The sequence below is a fragment of the Emydura macquarii genome, unplaced genomic scaffold (genome assembly GCF_026122565.2).
Source record: "Emydura macquarii macquarii isolate MOO-44397 ecotype Brisbane River unplaced genomic scaffold, CSIRO-AGI_Emac_v2 contig_1353, whole genome shotgun sequence".
Classification (NCBI taxonomy): domain Eukaryota; kingdom Metazoa; phylum Chordata; order Testudines; family Chelidae; genus Emydura; species Emydura macquarii.
In genome coordinates this window covers 914,975-931,431 of record NW_027131490.1, presented here as the reverse complement: position 1 = coordinate 931,431, position 16,457 = coordinate 914,975, and the positions used below count along the sequence as shown (strand labels likewise).

Here is a 16,457-nt window from a genome sequence, read left to right as displayed (position 1 = left end):
AAAGTGGGCCTAAATAAATTACAGTTCTCTGATTCTCTCATGACTTGTCTACATGGTTTTGCTTTGCTTTATTTAAAGTTAGGTGGGTAGACAAGTCCTCAGGGAGGTTAGGAGCATATTGTGAGGAGCTACGCTAAGAAGAAGTAAATAGGCACAGGGCATTGGGGGTATTTTAAAATATTTTCCTTATCTATTTTCCACTCTGTGCTCTGGCACACATGGGTGCCAGGCTTTAGTGGGGAATGAAAAAAATCTGGATTTAAATATGAGGGGAGGAGAGACTGTGTGAAAAGTTTTGTGAGCTGCTTACAGTAGACGTTGCATAATTTTTTTTCTTGTCCCAGCAGCACAAAACATGCATGTGAGTAGTACTAATTTTGAAGACTTAAGTCTTAGTACCTGGACAGGGGTTTGAAGACAACTGCCTCACAGTAAATGAACACTGCAGCTGGGAGTGTGCTACCCAGCATGGTTAGACAGGTGCATTAGTTCTGTTTGAACTAGTGTGCTCCAAAGAGCTGTGTGGCTAGGTATAACATGGGCAGCGGCTTGAGCTTGCTGTCCAAATATGCAGCCAACGGTCCAGGTGGGCTGGGGTGGCTAGCCCAAGTTGCCACTCATGCTGCCTCCAGCTGCACTGCTATTTTGAGCATGCTAGCTTGAGCCCAGCTAGCATGGCTGTTTCCTTGTGTACGCTCCCAGATACAGTAATAAACCTATCCACTATTACGTTAATAAACAATGTCCCAATCCATTTTGAAATTTGAATATGGTTGGATTTAATTTGATTAGAATTCAATAATGTTTGTGGGGGAAAAGATATATTCATTCAGCTCCATCAATGACCAACATGTTGAAATACTTTTTTTATGCTCCCATTGATCTTTTGAATTAGTTTTTAAAATAGGTAATCCACTCTAAGAGATGTGCTTGAAACACCCTTCCTGAAGTGGTCTGTCAAACTGTTATCCTCTCCTTTTTAAGACTTTTCCCTGCACCCCCGTCTAGCACAATGTTCATAAAAATGGAGTTGAACAGATGTTCATTTATTTGATCCACTTCGATGTGCACATAACGTTTGCTGAGTAAACTTTTGCTCTTTTCCTCCCGTGTCTGCACGAGTTTAGTTTTTTGGGTTTTTATTTTTATTTTTGGTCACCCTCTGTTTCTGTTCTTTGGGACACAGATAATGTCTATTACCTGTAATCTAGATTTATAGCATGTTTTTTTGGTTCTGTAACATATTAAAGTTGGTTTAAAAAATTGAACATTCAACATCGATGAAATTTTTTTCTGCCCCCAAAAAATCAGTTTCCAACTGTTTTGTAACTTATTCTCTGAATTAAATCTCACAAAGCAAACAGAGTTAAAGCTTTCTTCTTATTCCTGCTGCAGTGGGGCAACTCTAATAATAACTCACTCATAGTATTCATCATTAACATATATTTTGATCATGGTCCTGTGCAATAGCTGGACACAGAGTGCATGAGTGAAGGACTTAGTGGAATTTTATGACTTCAAATACTTGCTTTTGTAGCTGTGTAAGATGTTAAATTAATAATTCATGCAGAGGGTATTCAAACAGGCATTTCCTAAATTCCTTGGAGAATGAAGACTATAACGAGCTATACCTTAATGAAATAGATTGTAAACTGAAACATGTTTTTGCGTAGAAACTTTAGTTGAATATATAATCAGCATAATAGAGATCTAAATTTTCAGAAGTTACTGCTGATCTTGAATACCCCAATTTTTGGGTGTGGAACTTTGAGGTATTTTACTTCAACCATATTTCCATAGTTTGGATTCTCTACACTGTCAAGAAATCAGGCCTTTTTAAGTTGTTTCAAGCTGGGCACCCAAAAATCACTAGTCATGTTTGAAAGATGATGTGGGGGAGGTAATATCTTTTATTGGACCAACTTCTGTTGACGAGAGAGACAAGCTTACACAGAGCTCTTCAGTAAATCAGAGTTTCTGAAGCTTTTTGATACTCTGGACTGGCTTGCTGCCTTCCTAAATTGTGTCAGGGAAATCTCAGGGACCCGCACCAGGTTACGACCAGTCATTGAGAAACACTGTAGTGTAAGATATTACTTCACCAACCTTTTCTCACTAATATCCTGGGACCAGCAGGGCTGCAATAACACTGTATATCACATTTGAGGATTTAAGTGATAAATTATTATATTCTTGGGGAAGTTGCATATTGACAGTGGGGTTACTGAAGTACAGTTTCTGCCATAAGTCTTTACCTGTTATATGTTATGTTTATTCTTTTAAATTCCCTTCCCTCATGGAAATATCCACAGTTAAATTAGGATAAAAAAAAAACAAACAGGAAAATAAACCTTCATGCCAACCACTATCTAACCAGGTTAGAAAAAATTTACCCTCTGTGCAGATTGTCATAGAATAATTCAAAATAGTGATTCTAGCACTTATCTCTGTCATCTAATACAGACCATTTTCAAAGACAGGATACCAGGTTAGGTGGACTGCTGGTCTGATCTGGTATGACATTTCCCATGCAACGCAGTAACTTAGTCAAAAGAACTGGAGTACCTTTATGGGCCAATATGTGTGGGCAGTGGGAAAGCTGCATTATTCCAAGAATCTGCTGTACTTGTCTAATTTCCTTTTTCCTTTTCATTAGATGAAAGGATAGACTGGATTAATACAATGCTCAGTGCCTTGAAATCACAGTCCAATACCTCTCAAACTCGAACGGCTGTCATTCCTGAGAAAAGTGGATACCTTGAACTAAAAGGATACAAAGCCAAAATCTTTACTTTACTTCAGGGGAACAATGTGTGGCTCTGCAAAAATGAGCAGGTAAATTTTTCATACGTTTTTGTGAATTAATGCTTGTAAAAGTGATTAAACTAGTGAGTTAGAAATTGATTATTGGATGGTTGCGTTTTAGCTGTTTGATGTCACACTTCATTGATGTTGTTCTCAAAGAGCTTTAAAAAGAAAGGTACCTGTCACTATCCCCTTTGCACAATGGGGAAAAACAAACAAGTAAGGGCAAGTGACAAATCCCAGTTAGATAGGTCAGTGGAAGAGTTGGGGTTAATTTACTCTTCATGTGTATTTCATAGGGAATCTACTATTCATAAGGGCTGAGGAGGTATTGTGTGCAGTGGCATAGTTATTGGTACTTTAAAACAACAGTATGAGTAGTATGTGCTATTGATATCTATAGTATTTAGATGGTATCTCCACTAAATTTTGAAAATTTTCTTTCTGTATTTTAAGCAATTTGACTTCATCAGTGTTGCTCATGGTGCGCTACAAAATTTTAAATATACAATTTAAAATAACATAAAGCCAACTTGACACTTTAATTCAGCTTATAAAATCCAGTGATTTGTTCACGAGTATTTCCCAGCATAACATTAGTTAGGAAAAATGGAGTTCCTGCCTTATGCAGAGATCTTGCTAGCTGGAATTGTGAGGAAAGTCCCAAAGGGATGGGGCAAACATCACACAAATAAGGTTTATTTTGTTTTGGTTTTTTTCTTCCTCTCTTCCCTCTTTTCTCATTGATTCTGATGTTTCCTACACTACAGTCTCTTACTTATTTAATCTCTCATTCTTTCTCTCCTATATAACTTATTTTCTTCATTTTTTTTCTTCGCTTGGTTTTTTTTCCCATCATCCAGAAGTCATTTGAAATAGTGAGAAAACAAGTTGAGCTGTTCCTTTTTATTATATTTTTTTCAGTGGCAAGACAGTTTCCTCTCTGGCATCACAGGGAAGGAAATTGTTTTAATGGATGAAGAGGGTGAGGGGATTCTGTGAATATAGAGCAGCATAGACAAATGTAAGAAAAATAAATGACTTAACTAGAAGAAGTTAAATGGTGTGGATGAAACATGGCTGTCATCTGGAATTCCTGGGTGCCATAACCTGACTCACTCTTCCTCTGAAAGGACACTAGTCTGTTGTGAGTGGTCCCAAATGCTGGATCCCATGTGCTTCCCTTTTTTAAAAACAGTCTCTGTCCCCCGTTTGCCCATGTGCTTCAGCCCAATGGTTCTGTGCTCCACTCCCACCCCCAGTTGGCTTCTGTGTAGAGTCATTCCAAGTTAATGGTCCTACTGGTAGCAAATCTATTGTTCCAGTTGGGGAGTGTCATTGAAAATTGTGACTGTTTCATAGCTTCTCAGCCATAATCTTTCTTCCACTAGGCATCAAGCCCCTGCAGCAAAATGGATGATCTAATCCACAAGGAAAGCTGCAATATAAAGTAGAGCACCTGAAACAAAATGGGGTTTACAAACCAAAATGACACAATTCAACACAGAAGCAAACATGTCCCCAATCTGTCTCTCACACTCTAGTATTCATGAGTCCAGAATTTAAAAAAAACTTGGAAAATATGCAGTACAAAACCAGGTTGGGCATATGGTCTATTTTTAAATAATTTTAGTTATTACGAATTTTATGTGAAGAAAGTCTTTTGTAGTTTCTTTGAAAGACTATTCCTCTAGTCTAATTTTTCTTGGCTATTTGGAAATCAAGAAGGATGACTTCCCTCTTTTTAAATGTACTACTTTTCATTTTGTACTTATTTCTGTCCCAGTAATCCTTCCATTTTTATGTAGTTTGAAGTTCAAACACAAATGATTCTTCATTACTTTTGCTGCAGCATTGGAGAACATAAAGAAAACAGCTTTAAAACCAATAGAGGGCTCTAGTGTTCTAAAAATCTCTCTATTTTGAAAGAGACCATATTCTACCCAGTAATTACCAGGCAAATATACTCAGGGATGTCCTTGTATCCTAGTCATATTGGAATTCACATCCATACTAGAACTACACCCACAGTGACTTATAGGGGTTTATTATAACTGCAGTGCTAAAATAACCTATTTAGATATCTTACTATGTTGAAATGAGAGCAGATCTAGCTGATTTATTGATTTCTATTAAACTTAATAGAGAAAAGTCCAGTGGCACTTTACAGGATTAGTCCTTATTTTTAAAAGTAGAGAACAGTCTGAGCCAAAATGCCAGATGCTAAGAACACCTCCATGAACTTTGTGAAGTTCAGATTGAGATCAGAACTTCATGTTTCTGGTCTATTTTTAGTTAAAAAGTGATTGATTTAGCAGGAGCTTCTGGCAGTGATATACTGCTACTATGAATCCATCAATTTCTTAGACTGTGTATGTAGTGTGGATTTCTTAAACTTCCTCACTGGAGCAAAAGTGAAAAATAGAACATACAGAATCAATTTTCTCAGCCCATAACTTACTGAAATTCCCATTTCTATTTTAAAACCATTCATCCACAAATTTGTGGTGTGCTTGATCCTTTAAGGTGGTTTAAATCTGTGTTAGTCATGGCAGTCTGCCATGATTGTAGTGTTGGTAACCCCTTCTCTCCACTGAGCTGTGGGAGATGATTGTGGCAGATGCTTGGACAGTTTGCTTTGTCAGGAGAGAGCCTCCAGACCAATCTGTGAGGTGAGGATTTTTCTCAGTGGCTTTGAGAAAGGGAGCTTAGTGGTTTTTCCCTCCGCCTTCTATCACTGCCCCCAAATGATTACAGACAGTGCCCCTTCAGTTGGTGACTTGTAAGATTTGGGGAGCTGTTCTTTCAACAGTCACAGGAATTGTGGAACAGTGTGTTACTTTGTGTGTAGCTGTGTGTGTCTGGTGGTATTCATATGAATGTCTAAACTTCTCTCTGTGTTCAAGATGTCTTACTAGTTTTTTAAGACTTGTTGGTTCATTGTTCTTCTTAGACATGGAGGGTTTGTTTTAAAAGCAAAAAAAGTTTACTCTGTAACAGAGGCAAATACCCTAATTTGTATATCGAATGAGCCAGTGGGTTTGTGTGTAACAACTTGTAACCCTGCTTTCATTTTCCCATTATGACTTAAATGTAGCAAAAGAAAGAGTTAAATATGTCACATATGAAACAAATGATTTTGCTGATTTAGCAAAATTGGCAATGAAAACTGTTCAGCGTTTATGTAGTGCTAGTACAAATACCCAGTAGTAGTACTTGTAGAAAGTAAAAAGAAACAAGTAAAGGTGGAGGTAAACATGAGTTTGAACAAGGCCTTGAAGGTGAGGAGCCTACACTTGATGTGCATGAGAAAGGAAAGCCAAATAAAATTGATCAAAGTAATAGAAGATGACTATTTGAAGCTGTATTTTTAGTAAACTGGACTGTGAGGCAAGAGGTGTTTTTTTAAAACAAACAAACAAAACAACCCCCCCCCCCCCCCCAAAAAAAAAAAAAAAAAAAAAAAAAAAAACAAAAAAAAACAAAAACCAGGAACCGAGAGAGGAGAAGCTTTGGTTATGCTTAATGACTGTTTAGCAAGTATAGATGAGGGTTTTAGCAGTGGAGTAATGGGAAAAGGATGGATTACAAAGGAAAAGGTTATGGGACCTAATGAGTTAAGGAGGTCATAGAGAGGGACTATGTGATTCTGGTTCATCCACACTTGGGATACTGTATTCATTTCTGACTCTGAGAACCTCTTTGGTATAAACAGGAAGCACAACAAACACGATGAGAGGGTGGAAGGCATTGACTCTTATTTAGTTCCTTTAGACTTCTCTCAATAGTTTGACTGCATGATGATTAAGGGGGAATGTGAGTCAACAGATACTGGAAGGGTGTAAACACCAAGAATAGAGTGGAATTCTTTAGTGCTGTATTTGAGGTTATAAATAAGGCTAGATATGGGGGAGAGGGGATGAGAGATGGAATCAGAAAGGGTGGGGAGATGGAGGAGTTGAGTTTGGGGAAAGGTTATAGGTCTGAGATAGGAGATAATGAGAAACGATAGAAGTAGATCGTAAAAGGGAAATGCCTGATTTAGAAATTGGGGAGAAATAGGGCAAAGTATAATTAGAATTGTGATAGAGGGAAGATAACTTTTTTGTTATTGGATAGCATGTGTGTGGTTTTGGAGATCTTATGCTGGTGTTTCTGAGGTGACCAGGGATAACTGGAAAGGTCTATATCTGAAAGAAAAGAACAGCATTGTTGCTGGTCAATACTAAAAACATGTAAATAGGTCACTGCCAAATATCAGTGTATGAACTTATCTAATTTAATGTGCTATAATTTGAAGGAAGTGGTACGAAACTAAGTGACTGTATTTATTGTATTATTTGTATTTATTGTATTCATTCAATGTTTGGACTTCATTTTAAAATTATCCAAGTCTGTAGCAAAGATATAATTTGTGCTCATCTCAGAAAGTCCAGAAAATCTGTTTCTTTGGATTCTTTAAGGTCAAATATGCCGTTGAATGGAACTTGTTCTACTGAAGTGGAAGCACCAAACATCTAATGTGATCCAACTGGGGAGACAGTTTAGATGACAGTGTTGCTATCAAAATGTAGCTATGAGGATAAATTAAATTTGTGTTCCTGGTCTTCCAGCAACTCCTCAGCATCATATAGATTTTTGCCATGTTTTGGGTATTGAAGACGAATAGAGACTGCTCCTAAATCCATCGTGTTTGTTTAAACTCAAAGGTGGATTCTTGAATTAGTAAGAAAGTTACAAACTTCCTTTTTACTAACAGTATAGCACAGAATGATCCATGAAAAGAAATTTATTGAAATACATTGCCCTGAATGTATAAACTATACACTATATACTGCAAGTGACAAAAATAAGGGTGAAAATAAAAGCTAAAAGAATTAAATAGCTGCTTATAGTCATTGTGTCATTTCTCATGCTCCAATGGCCCCATGGGAAGAAATAGTCCTATTTAATACCAGTGATTTCTGCATCTGAAAATAATGTTACAGAATATTGTGTCCAAGTTGTTGAAGATGCCATCCAAGAATACAAAGAAAATGAGGTCCCATCATTTGCTCAGGCAACATAAATGAAATGAAGAAGATGAATGCTTCTCAGGTGCAAGCATCCTAAACTTCTGACACATGGTGCAAAAATTATTAAGATCTCATTGAATAAAAATCCTAACACCTGGCACAATTGCAGAGTTTGTTCAAAAACTCTCCCAGAAAGTTTTATCAAAAAAGTTTGGTAAAATTCCAGTACCATAACTTTAATCTCAAAATTCATTTTCTTTGAGACTTCAAAGGTAGGGTTTTTGTTTTCAAATTACTATATATTACAATACCATGTCTTTAGGAAACATTCACTATACAAATTTTAATTTTTAGAAAGACAAAGGAGGAAAAATTTTCTTTTTCTATTGGGTGTATTCCCTTCCCAGAACAAAGCAGTCAAGAGTGTCATGCTTTTACAGATTTCAGTTAATTAAAATATATTGTGCATTATTAACTGCCATTTGTGAAGTTTTAAAATAATGTACAGTATTTTAAATGCATTTTTTGTTTGATTAACACTACTTTACACTTTGGCTCTTCCAAGCACTATACAAACAATTTGTAGAAAGTTGTTTTTCTACTAAAAAAAGAATGCACTTAGCGGGCACAGGACCTCAGAGATTTGACCCTATGCTTTAGTTCCTGATCCTGCAATCAACACCCTGTGTTCATGCAGAGCCCCATATGAAGTTGTGTGGATGAACAGGTCTTCCCATGTGGACCTGATTGCAGGACTGGAGTTTTGGTTTTTTACTCAGTTCTGACACACCCATTAATTAGATAGACAGGGTTTGTGAGGTAATATCTTTTATTGGACCAACTTCTGTTGGTGCTAGAGACAAGCTTTTGAGCTCTTCATACACCCATTAATTATCTAGTAACTATTTTTTTAAGAATGGAGAGTCAGTCAGTCATTCTAGTGAGGTTGTCTCTTCCCCTGCACACTGGGAATATGAAGCATATGGTCATGAATAACAGGAGGAGTGAGGGGTGGTACTCTTGTTGGACTGACGGGAAAGCAACAAGAAAAAAGAGTACTCTTTTCCTGAAATGCCTTAAAGACTAGGCCATTTGAGTTACCATCAGTTAAGAGCTTTGGATTTTTATTTATTTAAACTACTATGAACATTAATCACTGAATGATTTAAGTGATGTGATGTTTTTATCTTTTGGATTTCTATACATGATTTTCTGATTGTCACTGCTGTCTCTTTAGTTCCATGTATTTTATATGATAAAATGCTGTTCCAGTTGATAACTTACAGTATATAACAATTATTGTGCCTTATTTTCTATAGCAGATGCTTCTTCCACTCTCCGTATAGTTACACACTTTATTCTAAATAAATAAAGTATTCTTATTGCTTGGGGAGGGGAAATTTAAGATATACAGTATACTAACAATAAAGGAAGTGCCATACTATGCTTTCTCAGCAATAATCCAGGGCTTTGGCTAGTAAACTGCTAAAGCAACAGTCTAGAATTTTATCAACTAAACTGAGTTATTGCCTCATAAAACACTGCTGTGCTGCCACTATTATTTAAATTAAATGTATCTCTTAATATTTTGTGTATAATGTAGTGCTATCTCTAACATTCATAGCTGGTATGTTTTAGCCTTTTGATTGCATAATCAGTTTTACTTTATAATTCTGGAAAATTTAAAGTACAAGTGGCTGTAAATTTCTTTTTTCAGTTTTACTCTAAAGAATGCAATCAATGATTAGCTAATTAACTTTACTCATGATGATGCCTTTTTGCCTTTTGATACTTTAGCTTATAGTCAACTCTTTTAAGAACCATGGGATCATACATTATTTAATGCCTTTGCGTAATTAGAATACTACAATTCGCTGGTGCTTTTTGAAGAGCACAGCTCAGGATATTTTAAATAAGGATTAGTTCTTCAGTGGCTGTAGCTCACTACTGATGTGATTGTGGCAGAACAGGTCCTGTTTATTTTTTAAATACTAGTTTCAATGTGTGCTGCTAGTATTTTTCAGGTTATGCAAGTTTTCTTATTCCTTTTTCATTGAATTGTGGCTAGGAGAAAAAGAAGATTCAGTTCAGTAAGGCTATATTAATTTAAGGACCAGTCCTGAAGTTTGGAGTTTGGCCTATGTTTCAGCATTGGACCCATATTTTATTTCTGGATTTCTTTCACTGCAAAAGCTTGATATAACTGTTCTAATATTGGAAATTATTTTGACTTTCTTCCACTTTTTTGAAGAAGTTTGGTTAAACTTCATTGGTTAAGACAATAATTTACATTTGAAATTTTAGAAATCACTTCCAATATGAGACTATATAAGCTTTTTCTAAGAGCAAATAGGTGTGGTTTTTATGAACCCATGCAAAAATGGAATATTTAGGATGGAAACAGTGGCATTTCACTAAAATTATATGAACACATAATATGCTAGGTATAAATCAAAACTTTATATTACGTGGCTTAATGCTAAATTACTTATATTTGAGAAACCTTTGCATTATGCTTTTTACTGTTTTATGTGGAATCCCATAAACTCTAAGAGCAGTAGGATAAAAAGCATGGACCAATATATTTCCCAATCTTTTTGAAGAATCACAATATACTTTCAATATAATTTGTCTGTTATCCAAGTTGGCCCTTAGAAGGGCTATCCTTTGTACTTGGGTCAAAAAATCTTCAGAGTAATGGATTCCCCTTTTAAAATCATTTTGAGTTCAAAGATGCACATTTCTAGAGGTTCAATTGTTGTGTTATAGTGAAATGGATTAGCTCTGTATCCAGGAGACTCATAAAGGCCATAGAAGTTCTCTGTTCACTGTGTCATGGTGCCCCCGCTTACTACTACAATATTCTTCTCCAGTCCCCCTCCTGGGCTGAACTGGAGAAGACTATGTGGACAAGCTTTGCAAAGCTGCCCTTTGGTATTTCTTGTGTTCTTTTATGCTAGATGTTATCAACTGTGCATCTGTGGATGTGGGCGTTGGTCACAGAATATTTAAAACGGGGTTTCTGTGAGATGCTGTGTTTTCAGACGTTCCCTTTTTCCCTTCTCTCCACTACCTCTTTTATTTCATCCTGAAACTGAGCTAAAGAATGCCAATAGCTGCAAATACTAGTTTTCTTAACTCCCTTTCTGTGGCTTGGCAAAGACTCTCACCCACTCTACCAGGCTTTCCAGCCTCAGGCTTTGACAAGAGAATAATTTATATGTAGAGATGTGCAGTGGGGTAACAGATATCTTTGAGTTCAGAGGGATTCAAACTGGAGGAGTCAAAGGCGGAGATAAAGAGATAGGGAAGTTTGTGTAGTGTTTTTTGTCTTCATCCTGTCAGTGAGTAAAGCAAGGAACCCAGTATTTGTGTTGTCTTAACCAAGCCATAGAAAGCAAATCAGCCAGTAAATGAGGAAGATAAATTTCCTATTTTGACGATCCTCTTAGTTTTTCAGTAATACTTCCTATGTTTGTGATACTGAACTAAAATGTGTGGAAACTTTATCTCTGGCTTGGAGATTATTTTAATGCTGGAGAAGAGTCCCTGCAGCAAGTCTGAAGTATTGTAAAGTAATAATTTTTGAAAGGGGAGAAAGTGTCTATTGTCTCATTTGAGAGTCCAAATAACTGTGCTGATTGTCTATACCAGTTTTCACCTTCCCATTATCTCTGACTTGTTTCTAACATACAGTAGAACCTCAAAGATACAAACACCTCGGGAATGGAGGTTGTTCGTAACTCTGAACAAAACATGATGGTACAGTACCCTGCAGTCAGTGTCTTCCAGCTAAGGCTGGGAGAGATCTCTGCAAAGGTGGCACCTGGCAGCACTGCCTGGTTTGCAAGCAGCTCCCTGCCCTATTCCTGTTCCATGCCTTTGGGCTGAACTGGGGGGCCTGCCCCGCACCATTGGTGCTACAAGTTCCAGGACTCAGCCACCTCTTCCTAGGGCTCACCTTGCTCTGTGCACTGCTCACCACGCTGCAGAAGCAGCACGTGGCAGAGGGTTGGTGCCAGCCAGCTATCAGCACCCCTCACTCCCGTGCCCCAAGCACTCCCAGAGGTGCTGGCAGGATCCAGGAGTTGCAGCCACAGGCAAAGCTTGGGCCGCAGCAGTGCACAGACTGTGGCCCTTTAAAACTCCTCCAGAGCACAGCTTCAGGCCTCCAGCTCCAGGACAGATTTTGGCTGCAACCACAGCAGCACAGTAGCTTCCTGTGGCAGCTTCTTTCTTGGGCTCGGAAATGACTCTTTACCACCACCCCCAGTCAGGAAAAAGCTTCTCCCTTCCCGTGGGGTAGGGTGGCAGGGAGGAGTGGGGGGTGGTGAAATAGCACCCTTGGCTTACAGGAAACAGCACAGACCCCAGGCTGCTTTTGTTCTGCATGCCTAATATGCATTACAGGCATATTATAGTACAGGTATTTGTTTGTTTTTTGTTTTTTTCCCCTTCCTCCACTGCTGCCTGATTGCTTACTTCTGGTTTCACGTGGTGCTTGGTTGACCGGTCAGTTCGTTAACTCTGGTGTTCGCATCTTTGAGGTTCTACTGTACTAATTGTGGCAGAGAATAGTGTTTGATTTGTCTTCCGCCTTGTAGAATATACAATATCTGAACAGTTTTCTTCTCTTTCTGAAGAGGAGCTCTGTAGCACCAATTCTGTCTTGCTATAAAACAGGAAATAAAATTGAACTATGGGTTTGCTGACAGAGAGAGAGAAAATATAAAAATCAGTCATGTAATGCTATTGTCACCTATCAAGGAGGCAAATGAACCTAAAAAAGAGGATAATTTGTCAAATTTTATTATTTGATGAGGATATTAAAATGTAGGCAGACATAATTTCCAACATATATTTCAGAGGGGGCCAATCATGGTGATTGTATTTGAGGATATTGACTATGGCATAAAAATACAAGGATACAAAAAAGATAGGATGCCTGTTCTTCTGCAGCACAAACTTAGGACTCTGAAATCAGCATTGCTAGTGTTGGTTAATAAACCTCTTTACTAGAAGGGGTTCAGGTGTGTGTGCACAAAATAGGTTCCATTAGTAAATGAGTAAATGAGATTTCAAAAGCACCTGCACTTAAATTTAGCAAGGCTTTCTGAAATCACATGGAAGATGTGATATGTTAGTGGTTTTATGTCTGCTAGGAAAAGGGTTTTTTAAAAAAATAAGACTCAAACCACCAAAATCTCAGCAATAGTTTCCCCCAATATGGGGTGGTGGGGTTTTTTTTTTTGTTTTTGTTTTTTTTGTTTTTGGCCCCTGTGGGCATTCCCTACTTTCACCCAACTACATTCATCTTTTTACATTTTGAGTCTTAGAACATCAGATCTGTTTTTTGATTTGGAGAGGTTTTAAAGACCTGTCAAATGGGGTTTCCTAGACCCAATTCTTAAGTCACTAGTGCACGTCTATAATAAGGCCTGCACAGTTCCATGAAAATATATTTTTTTTATATTTACTTCTTTTTGGATAGCACTTGCCATTAAAAATAAATAAATAAAAAGATAGTGGTATATGTAGATGTGATGTCCTTGAAAAGAACAGTTCAAACTTAGTTCTGTTACTTATTTTTATGCCTACTTTGTAAATATTTGGAATTTCATAGACTATTTGAAGATAAATAAAACTTGGGGAAATCTACTCAATTTTTTATTTGTAACCTATGAATCTAGTACATTTTCTTCTTGCCAAAGCAGAAGAAAAATGATTTGACCATAGAGTTACTTTTATGTGTAGAAAAGAGACACTAAAATATTTGAAACCTCTCTGCCCATAGGAAATGCACTATGCTTTCTAAACAAAATTCCAACTCACAGGGGTGAATATTTTTTGTACAAATGGCTGACTTATTTGGTTAACAGCTTCTGTAATTTATTGTGGAAGCAGGAACTTTACATTCCTTTGAGCCTATCACTGAGTCTTTCATTACACCCAGCTACTGCTGTGGAAGGAGCTCCAGGGAGGAAGGCATTAGCTTTGCACCACCCACAGTTTAGATCTTGCGTTTCAAAATTACTCTTAAAATACATCTATGCTGCAAAAAACAAAAAAAAACCCAAAAACCACAGCAGCGAGTAGTCTCAGAGCCCAAGCCAACTGACTCAGGCTTATGTGGCTCCCGCTATGGGGCTAAAAATAGTAGAATAGATGTTTCCTCTTGGACTGGGGACTGAACTCTGAAACCACCCCCTTGCTGAGTTTCAGAGTCTAGCCTCCAACCCAAATAGGAATGTCGACTCTGTTATTTTTAGCCTTCTATCATGAGTCCGAGTCAGTGGACGCAAGCTCTGAGACTAGTTTTTTGCAGTGTAGATGAACCTGAGGCACTTAAGATCCTTATTCAGAGCTTTCACCGACTTCTCTAGCAGTTTTGGCTGAGCAAGGCACACACAAATTACCAAACCAGTAAGGCTTCAGCAACAAAACCTGACTCTGCACACATAAGAATTTAGAAAAGCGTGATAGAGCTTGGTACCTTTTAAAAGTGGCCTCAAGAAAACTGATTTGACAAATATGGCATGCAGAACTCTAGCTTCTAATCTTAGCTTCTATTCTCAAGAAGTCCAGCTGGCTACCTGAAATGTTAAAGGTAACAATTATATTTGTAAATTCCCTTGCACCCCCCGGAGGTGTTCAGGGTGCTGAACACTATAAGATGGAGAGATGTAACATAAAAATACATTATAAAGAAACAGATGGAAGAGCCCAAATACAAGGGAAAACTAAAGGCAGAGATGATAAATGAATTTCCAGATATTAGTTAAGTGTCAGAGTGGTCATAAAAAATCACTCTTTGGGGAAAAATATTTAAAATGAGGAGCTGAGGTGGATGTAAAATGAGAACAAGTTTCACATAATAGGACCTGGGCTAACGCTAACACTGGCCTAATACGTAACGATGAGATTTCTTAAACAGTGGATGTTGTCAGAGTGAACACCCATTTGGGCTGAGGCTAAAGTTGAATGTCTTGAATATATCCTGGGCTTTCTCTGGTAAGAACTTTTTATTTTTTTTAATTTATTTTTATTTTAACTAGCTGGATCATCTTAATACCATTTAATGAATCTACAGGCAGCCAAATGGAAAGAACACAGGACAGGCATAATATGATCTCAGTTGCTCATGCTCATTATCTAATGTAAAAACAATGAGAGTACTGTGGCACCTTAAAGACTAACAAATTTCTGCATGAATAAGCTTTCGTGGGCTGCAACCCACTTCGTTAGATGCTTGAAATGGAAATCACAGATACGAGGTGTATATATATATACATCCAAGGGTAAAAAACATAACAATTTAGTCTGCAAAAGAGAAGAGTGAGGGGGGATTTGATAGCAGCCTTTAACTACCTGAAAGGGGGTTCCAGGGAGGATGGGGCTAGGCTGTTCTCGGTGGTGGCAGATGACAGAACAAGGAGCAACGGTCTCAAGTTGCAGGGCAGGAGGTCTAGGTTGGACATTAGGAAAAAGTTTTCTACTAGGAGGGTGGTGAAGCACTGGAATGGGTTACCTAGGGAGGTGGTGGAATCTCCATCCTTAGAGGTTTTTAAGCTGAGGCTTGACAAAGCCCTGGTTGGGATGATATAGCTGAGGTTAGTCCTGCTTTGAGCAGGGGGTTGGACTAGATGACCTCCTGAGGTCCCTTCCAACTCTAATATTCTATGATTCTATGAGGGCAACTGCTAACAAAGTCAATTCAGTTAGAGTAGATGAAGCCTATTCACAACTGTTGATTAGAGGGTGAGAATGTGTGAACAGTGACAATTACTTCTTGTAATGATAACCATTCCAAGTCCCTATTCAGACCTAGTCTGACTGTGTCAAGTTTGCATACGTGTTCCAGCTCTGCAGTTTCTCGCTGAAGTCTGTTTTTGAAGTTTTTTTTGTTGACATATGGCAATTTTCAAGTCAGCAACAGTGTGTCCTGGGAGATTGAAGAGCTCTCCCACTGGCTTATGGATGTTACCATTTTTTATGTCTGATTTGTGTCTGTTTATTCTTTTGCGTAGTGACAGTCCAGTTTGGCCAATGTACATGGCAGAGGGGCATTGCTGGCACATGATGGCATATATTACATTAGTAGATGTGCAGGTGGATGAGCTCCTGATGGTGTGGCTGATGTGGTTAAGACCTGTGATGGTGTCACTAGAGTCGATATATGGGCAGAGTTGGCAACGGGGTTTGTTTCAGGGATAGGTTCCTGGGTTAGTGTTCATGTTGTATGGTGTACGGTTGCTGGTGAATATTCGCTTCAGGTTGGGGTAAGCAAGGATAGGTCTGCCTCCCACAGCTTGAGCGAGTGAGGGATCATCTGCTAGGATAGATTGTAGATCCTTAATGATGTGTTGGAGAGATTTTAGCTGGGGGCTGTAGGTGATGGCTGGTGGTGTTCTGTTGTTTTCTTTGTTGGGTCTGTCCTGTAGTGAGTGACTTCTGGGTACCTGTTTGGCTCTGTCAATTTGTTTCTTCACCTCCCCAGGTGGGTACTGTAGTTTTAAGAATGTTTTATGGAGATCATGTAGGTATTTGTCTCTGTCTGAGGGATCGGAGCAAATCCGGTTGTATCTTAGGGCTTAGCTATAGACAATGAATCATGTAATGTATCCAGGGTGGAAGCTG

At 38.1% G+C, this 16,457-nt stretch overlaps 1 protein-coding gene across 1 annotated transcript in view; it reads left to right on the top strand.

Moving 5' to 3' along the window:
- The window catches only part of ARAP2 (ArfGAP with RhoGAP domain, ankyrin repeat and PH domain 2), a 171,931-nt gene that overhangs the window by 44,361 nt on the left and 111,113 nt on the right, over positions 1–16,457 (top strand). The window contains exon 9 of the mRNA XM_067551531.1: positions 2,657–2,835. Within this exon, the coding sequence (XP_067407632.1) occupies positions 2,657–2,835 (179 nt within the window). The remainder of the gene's footprint in view (positions 1–2,656; positions 2,836–16,457) is intronic.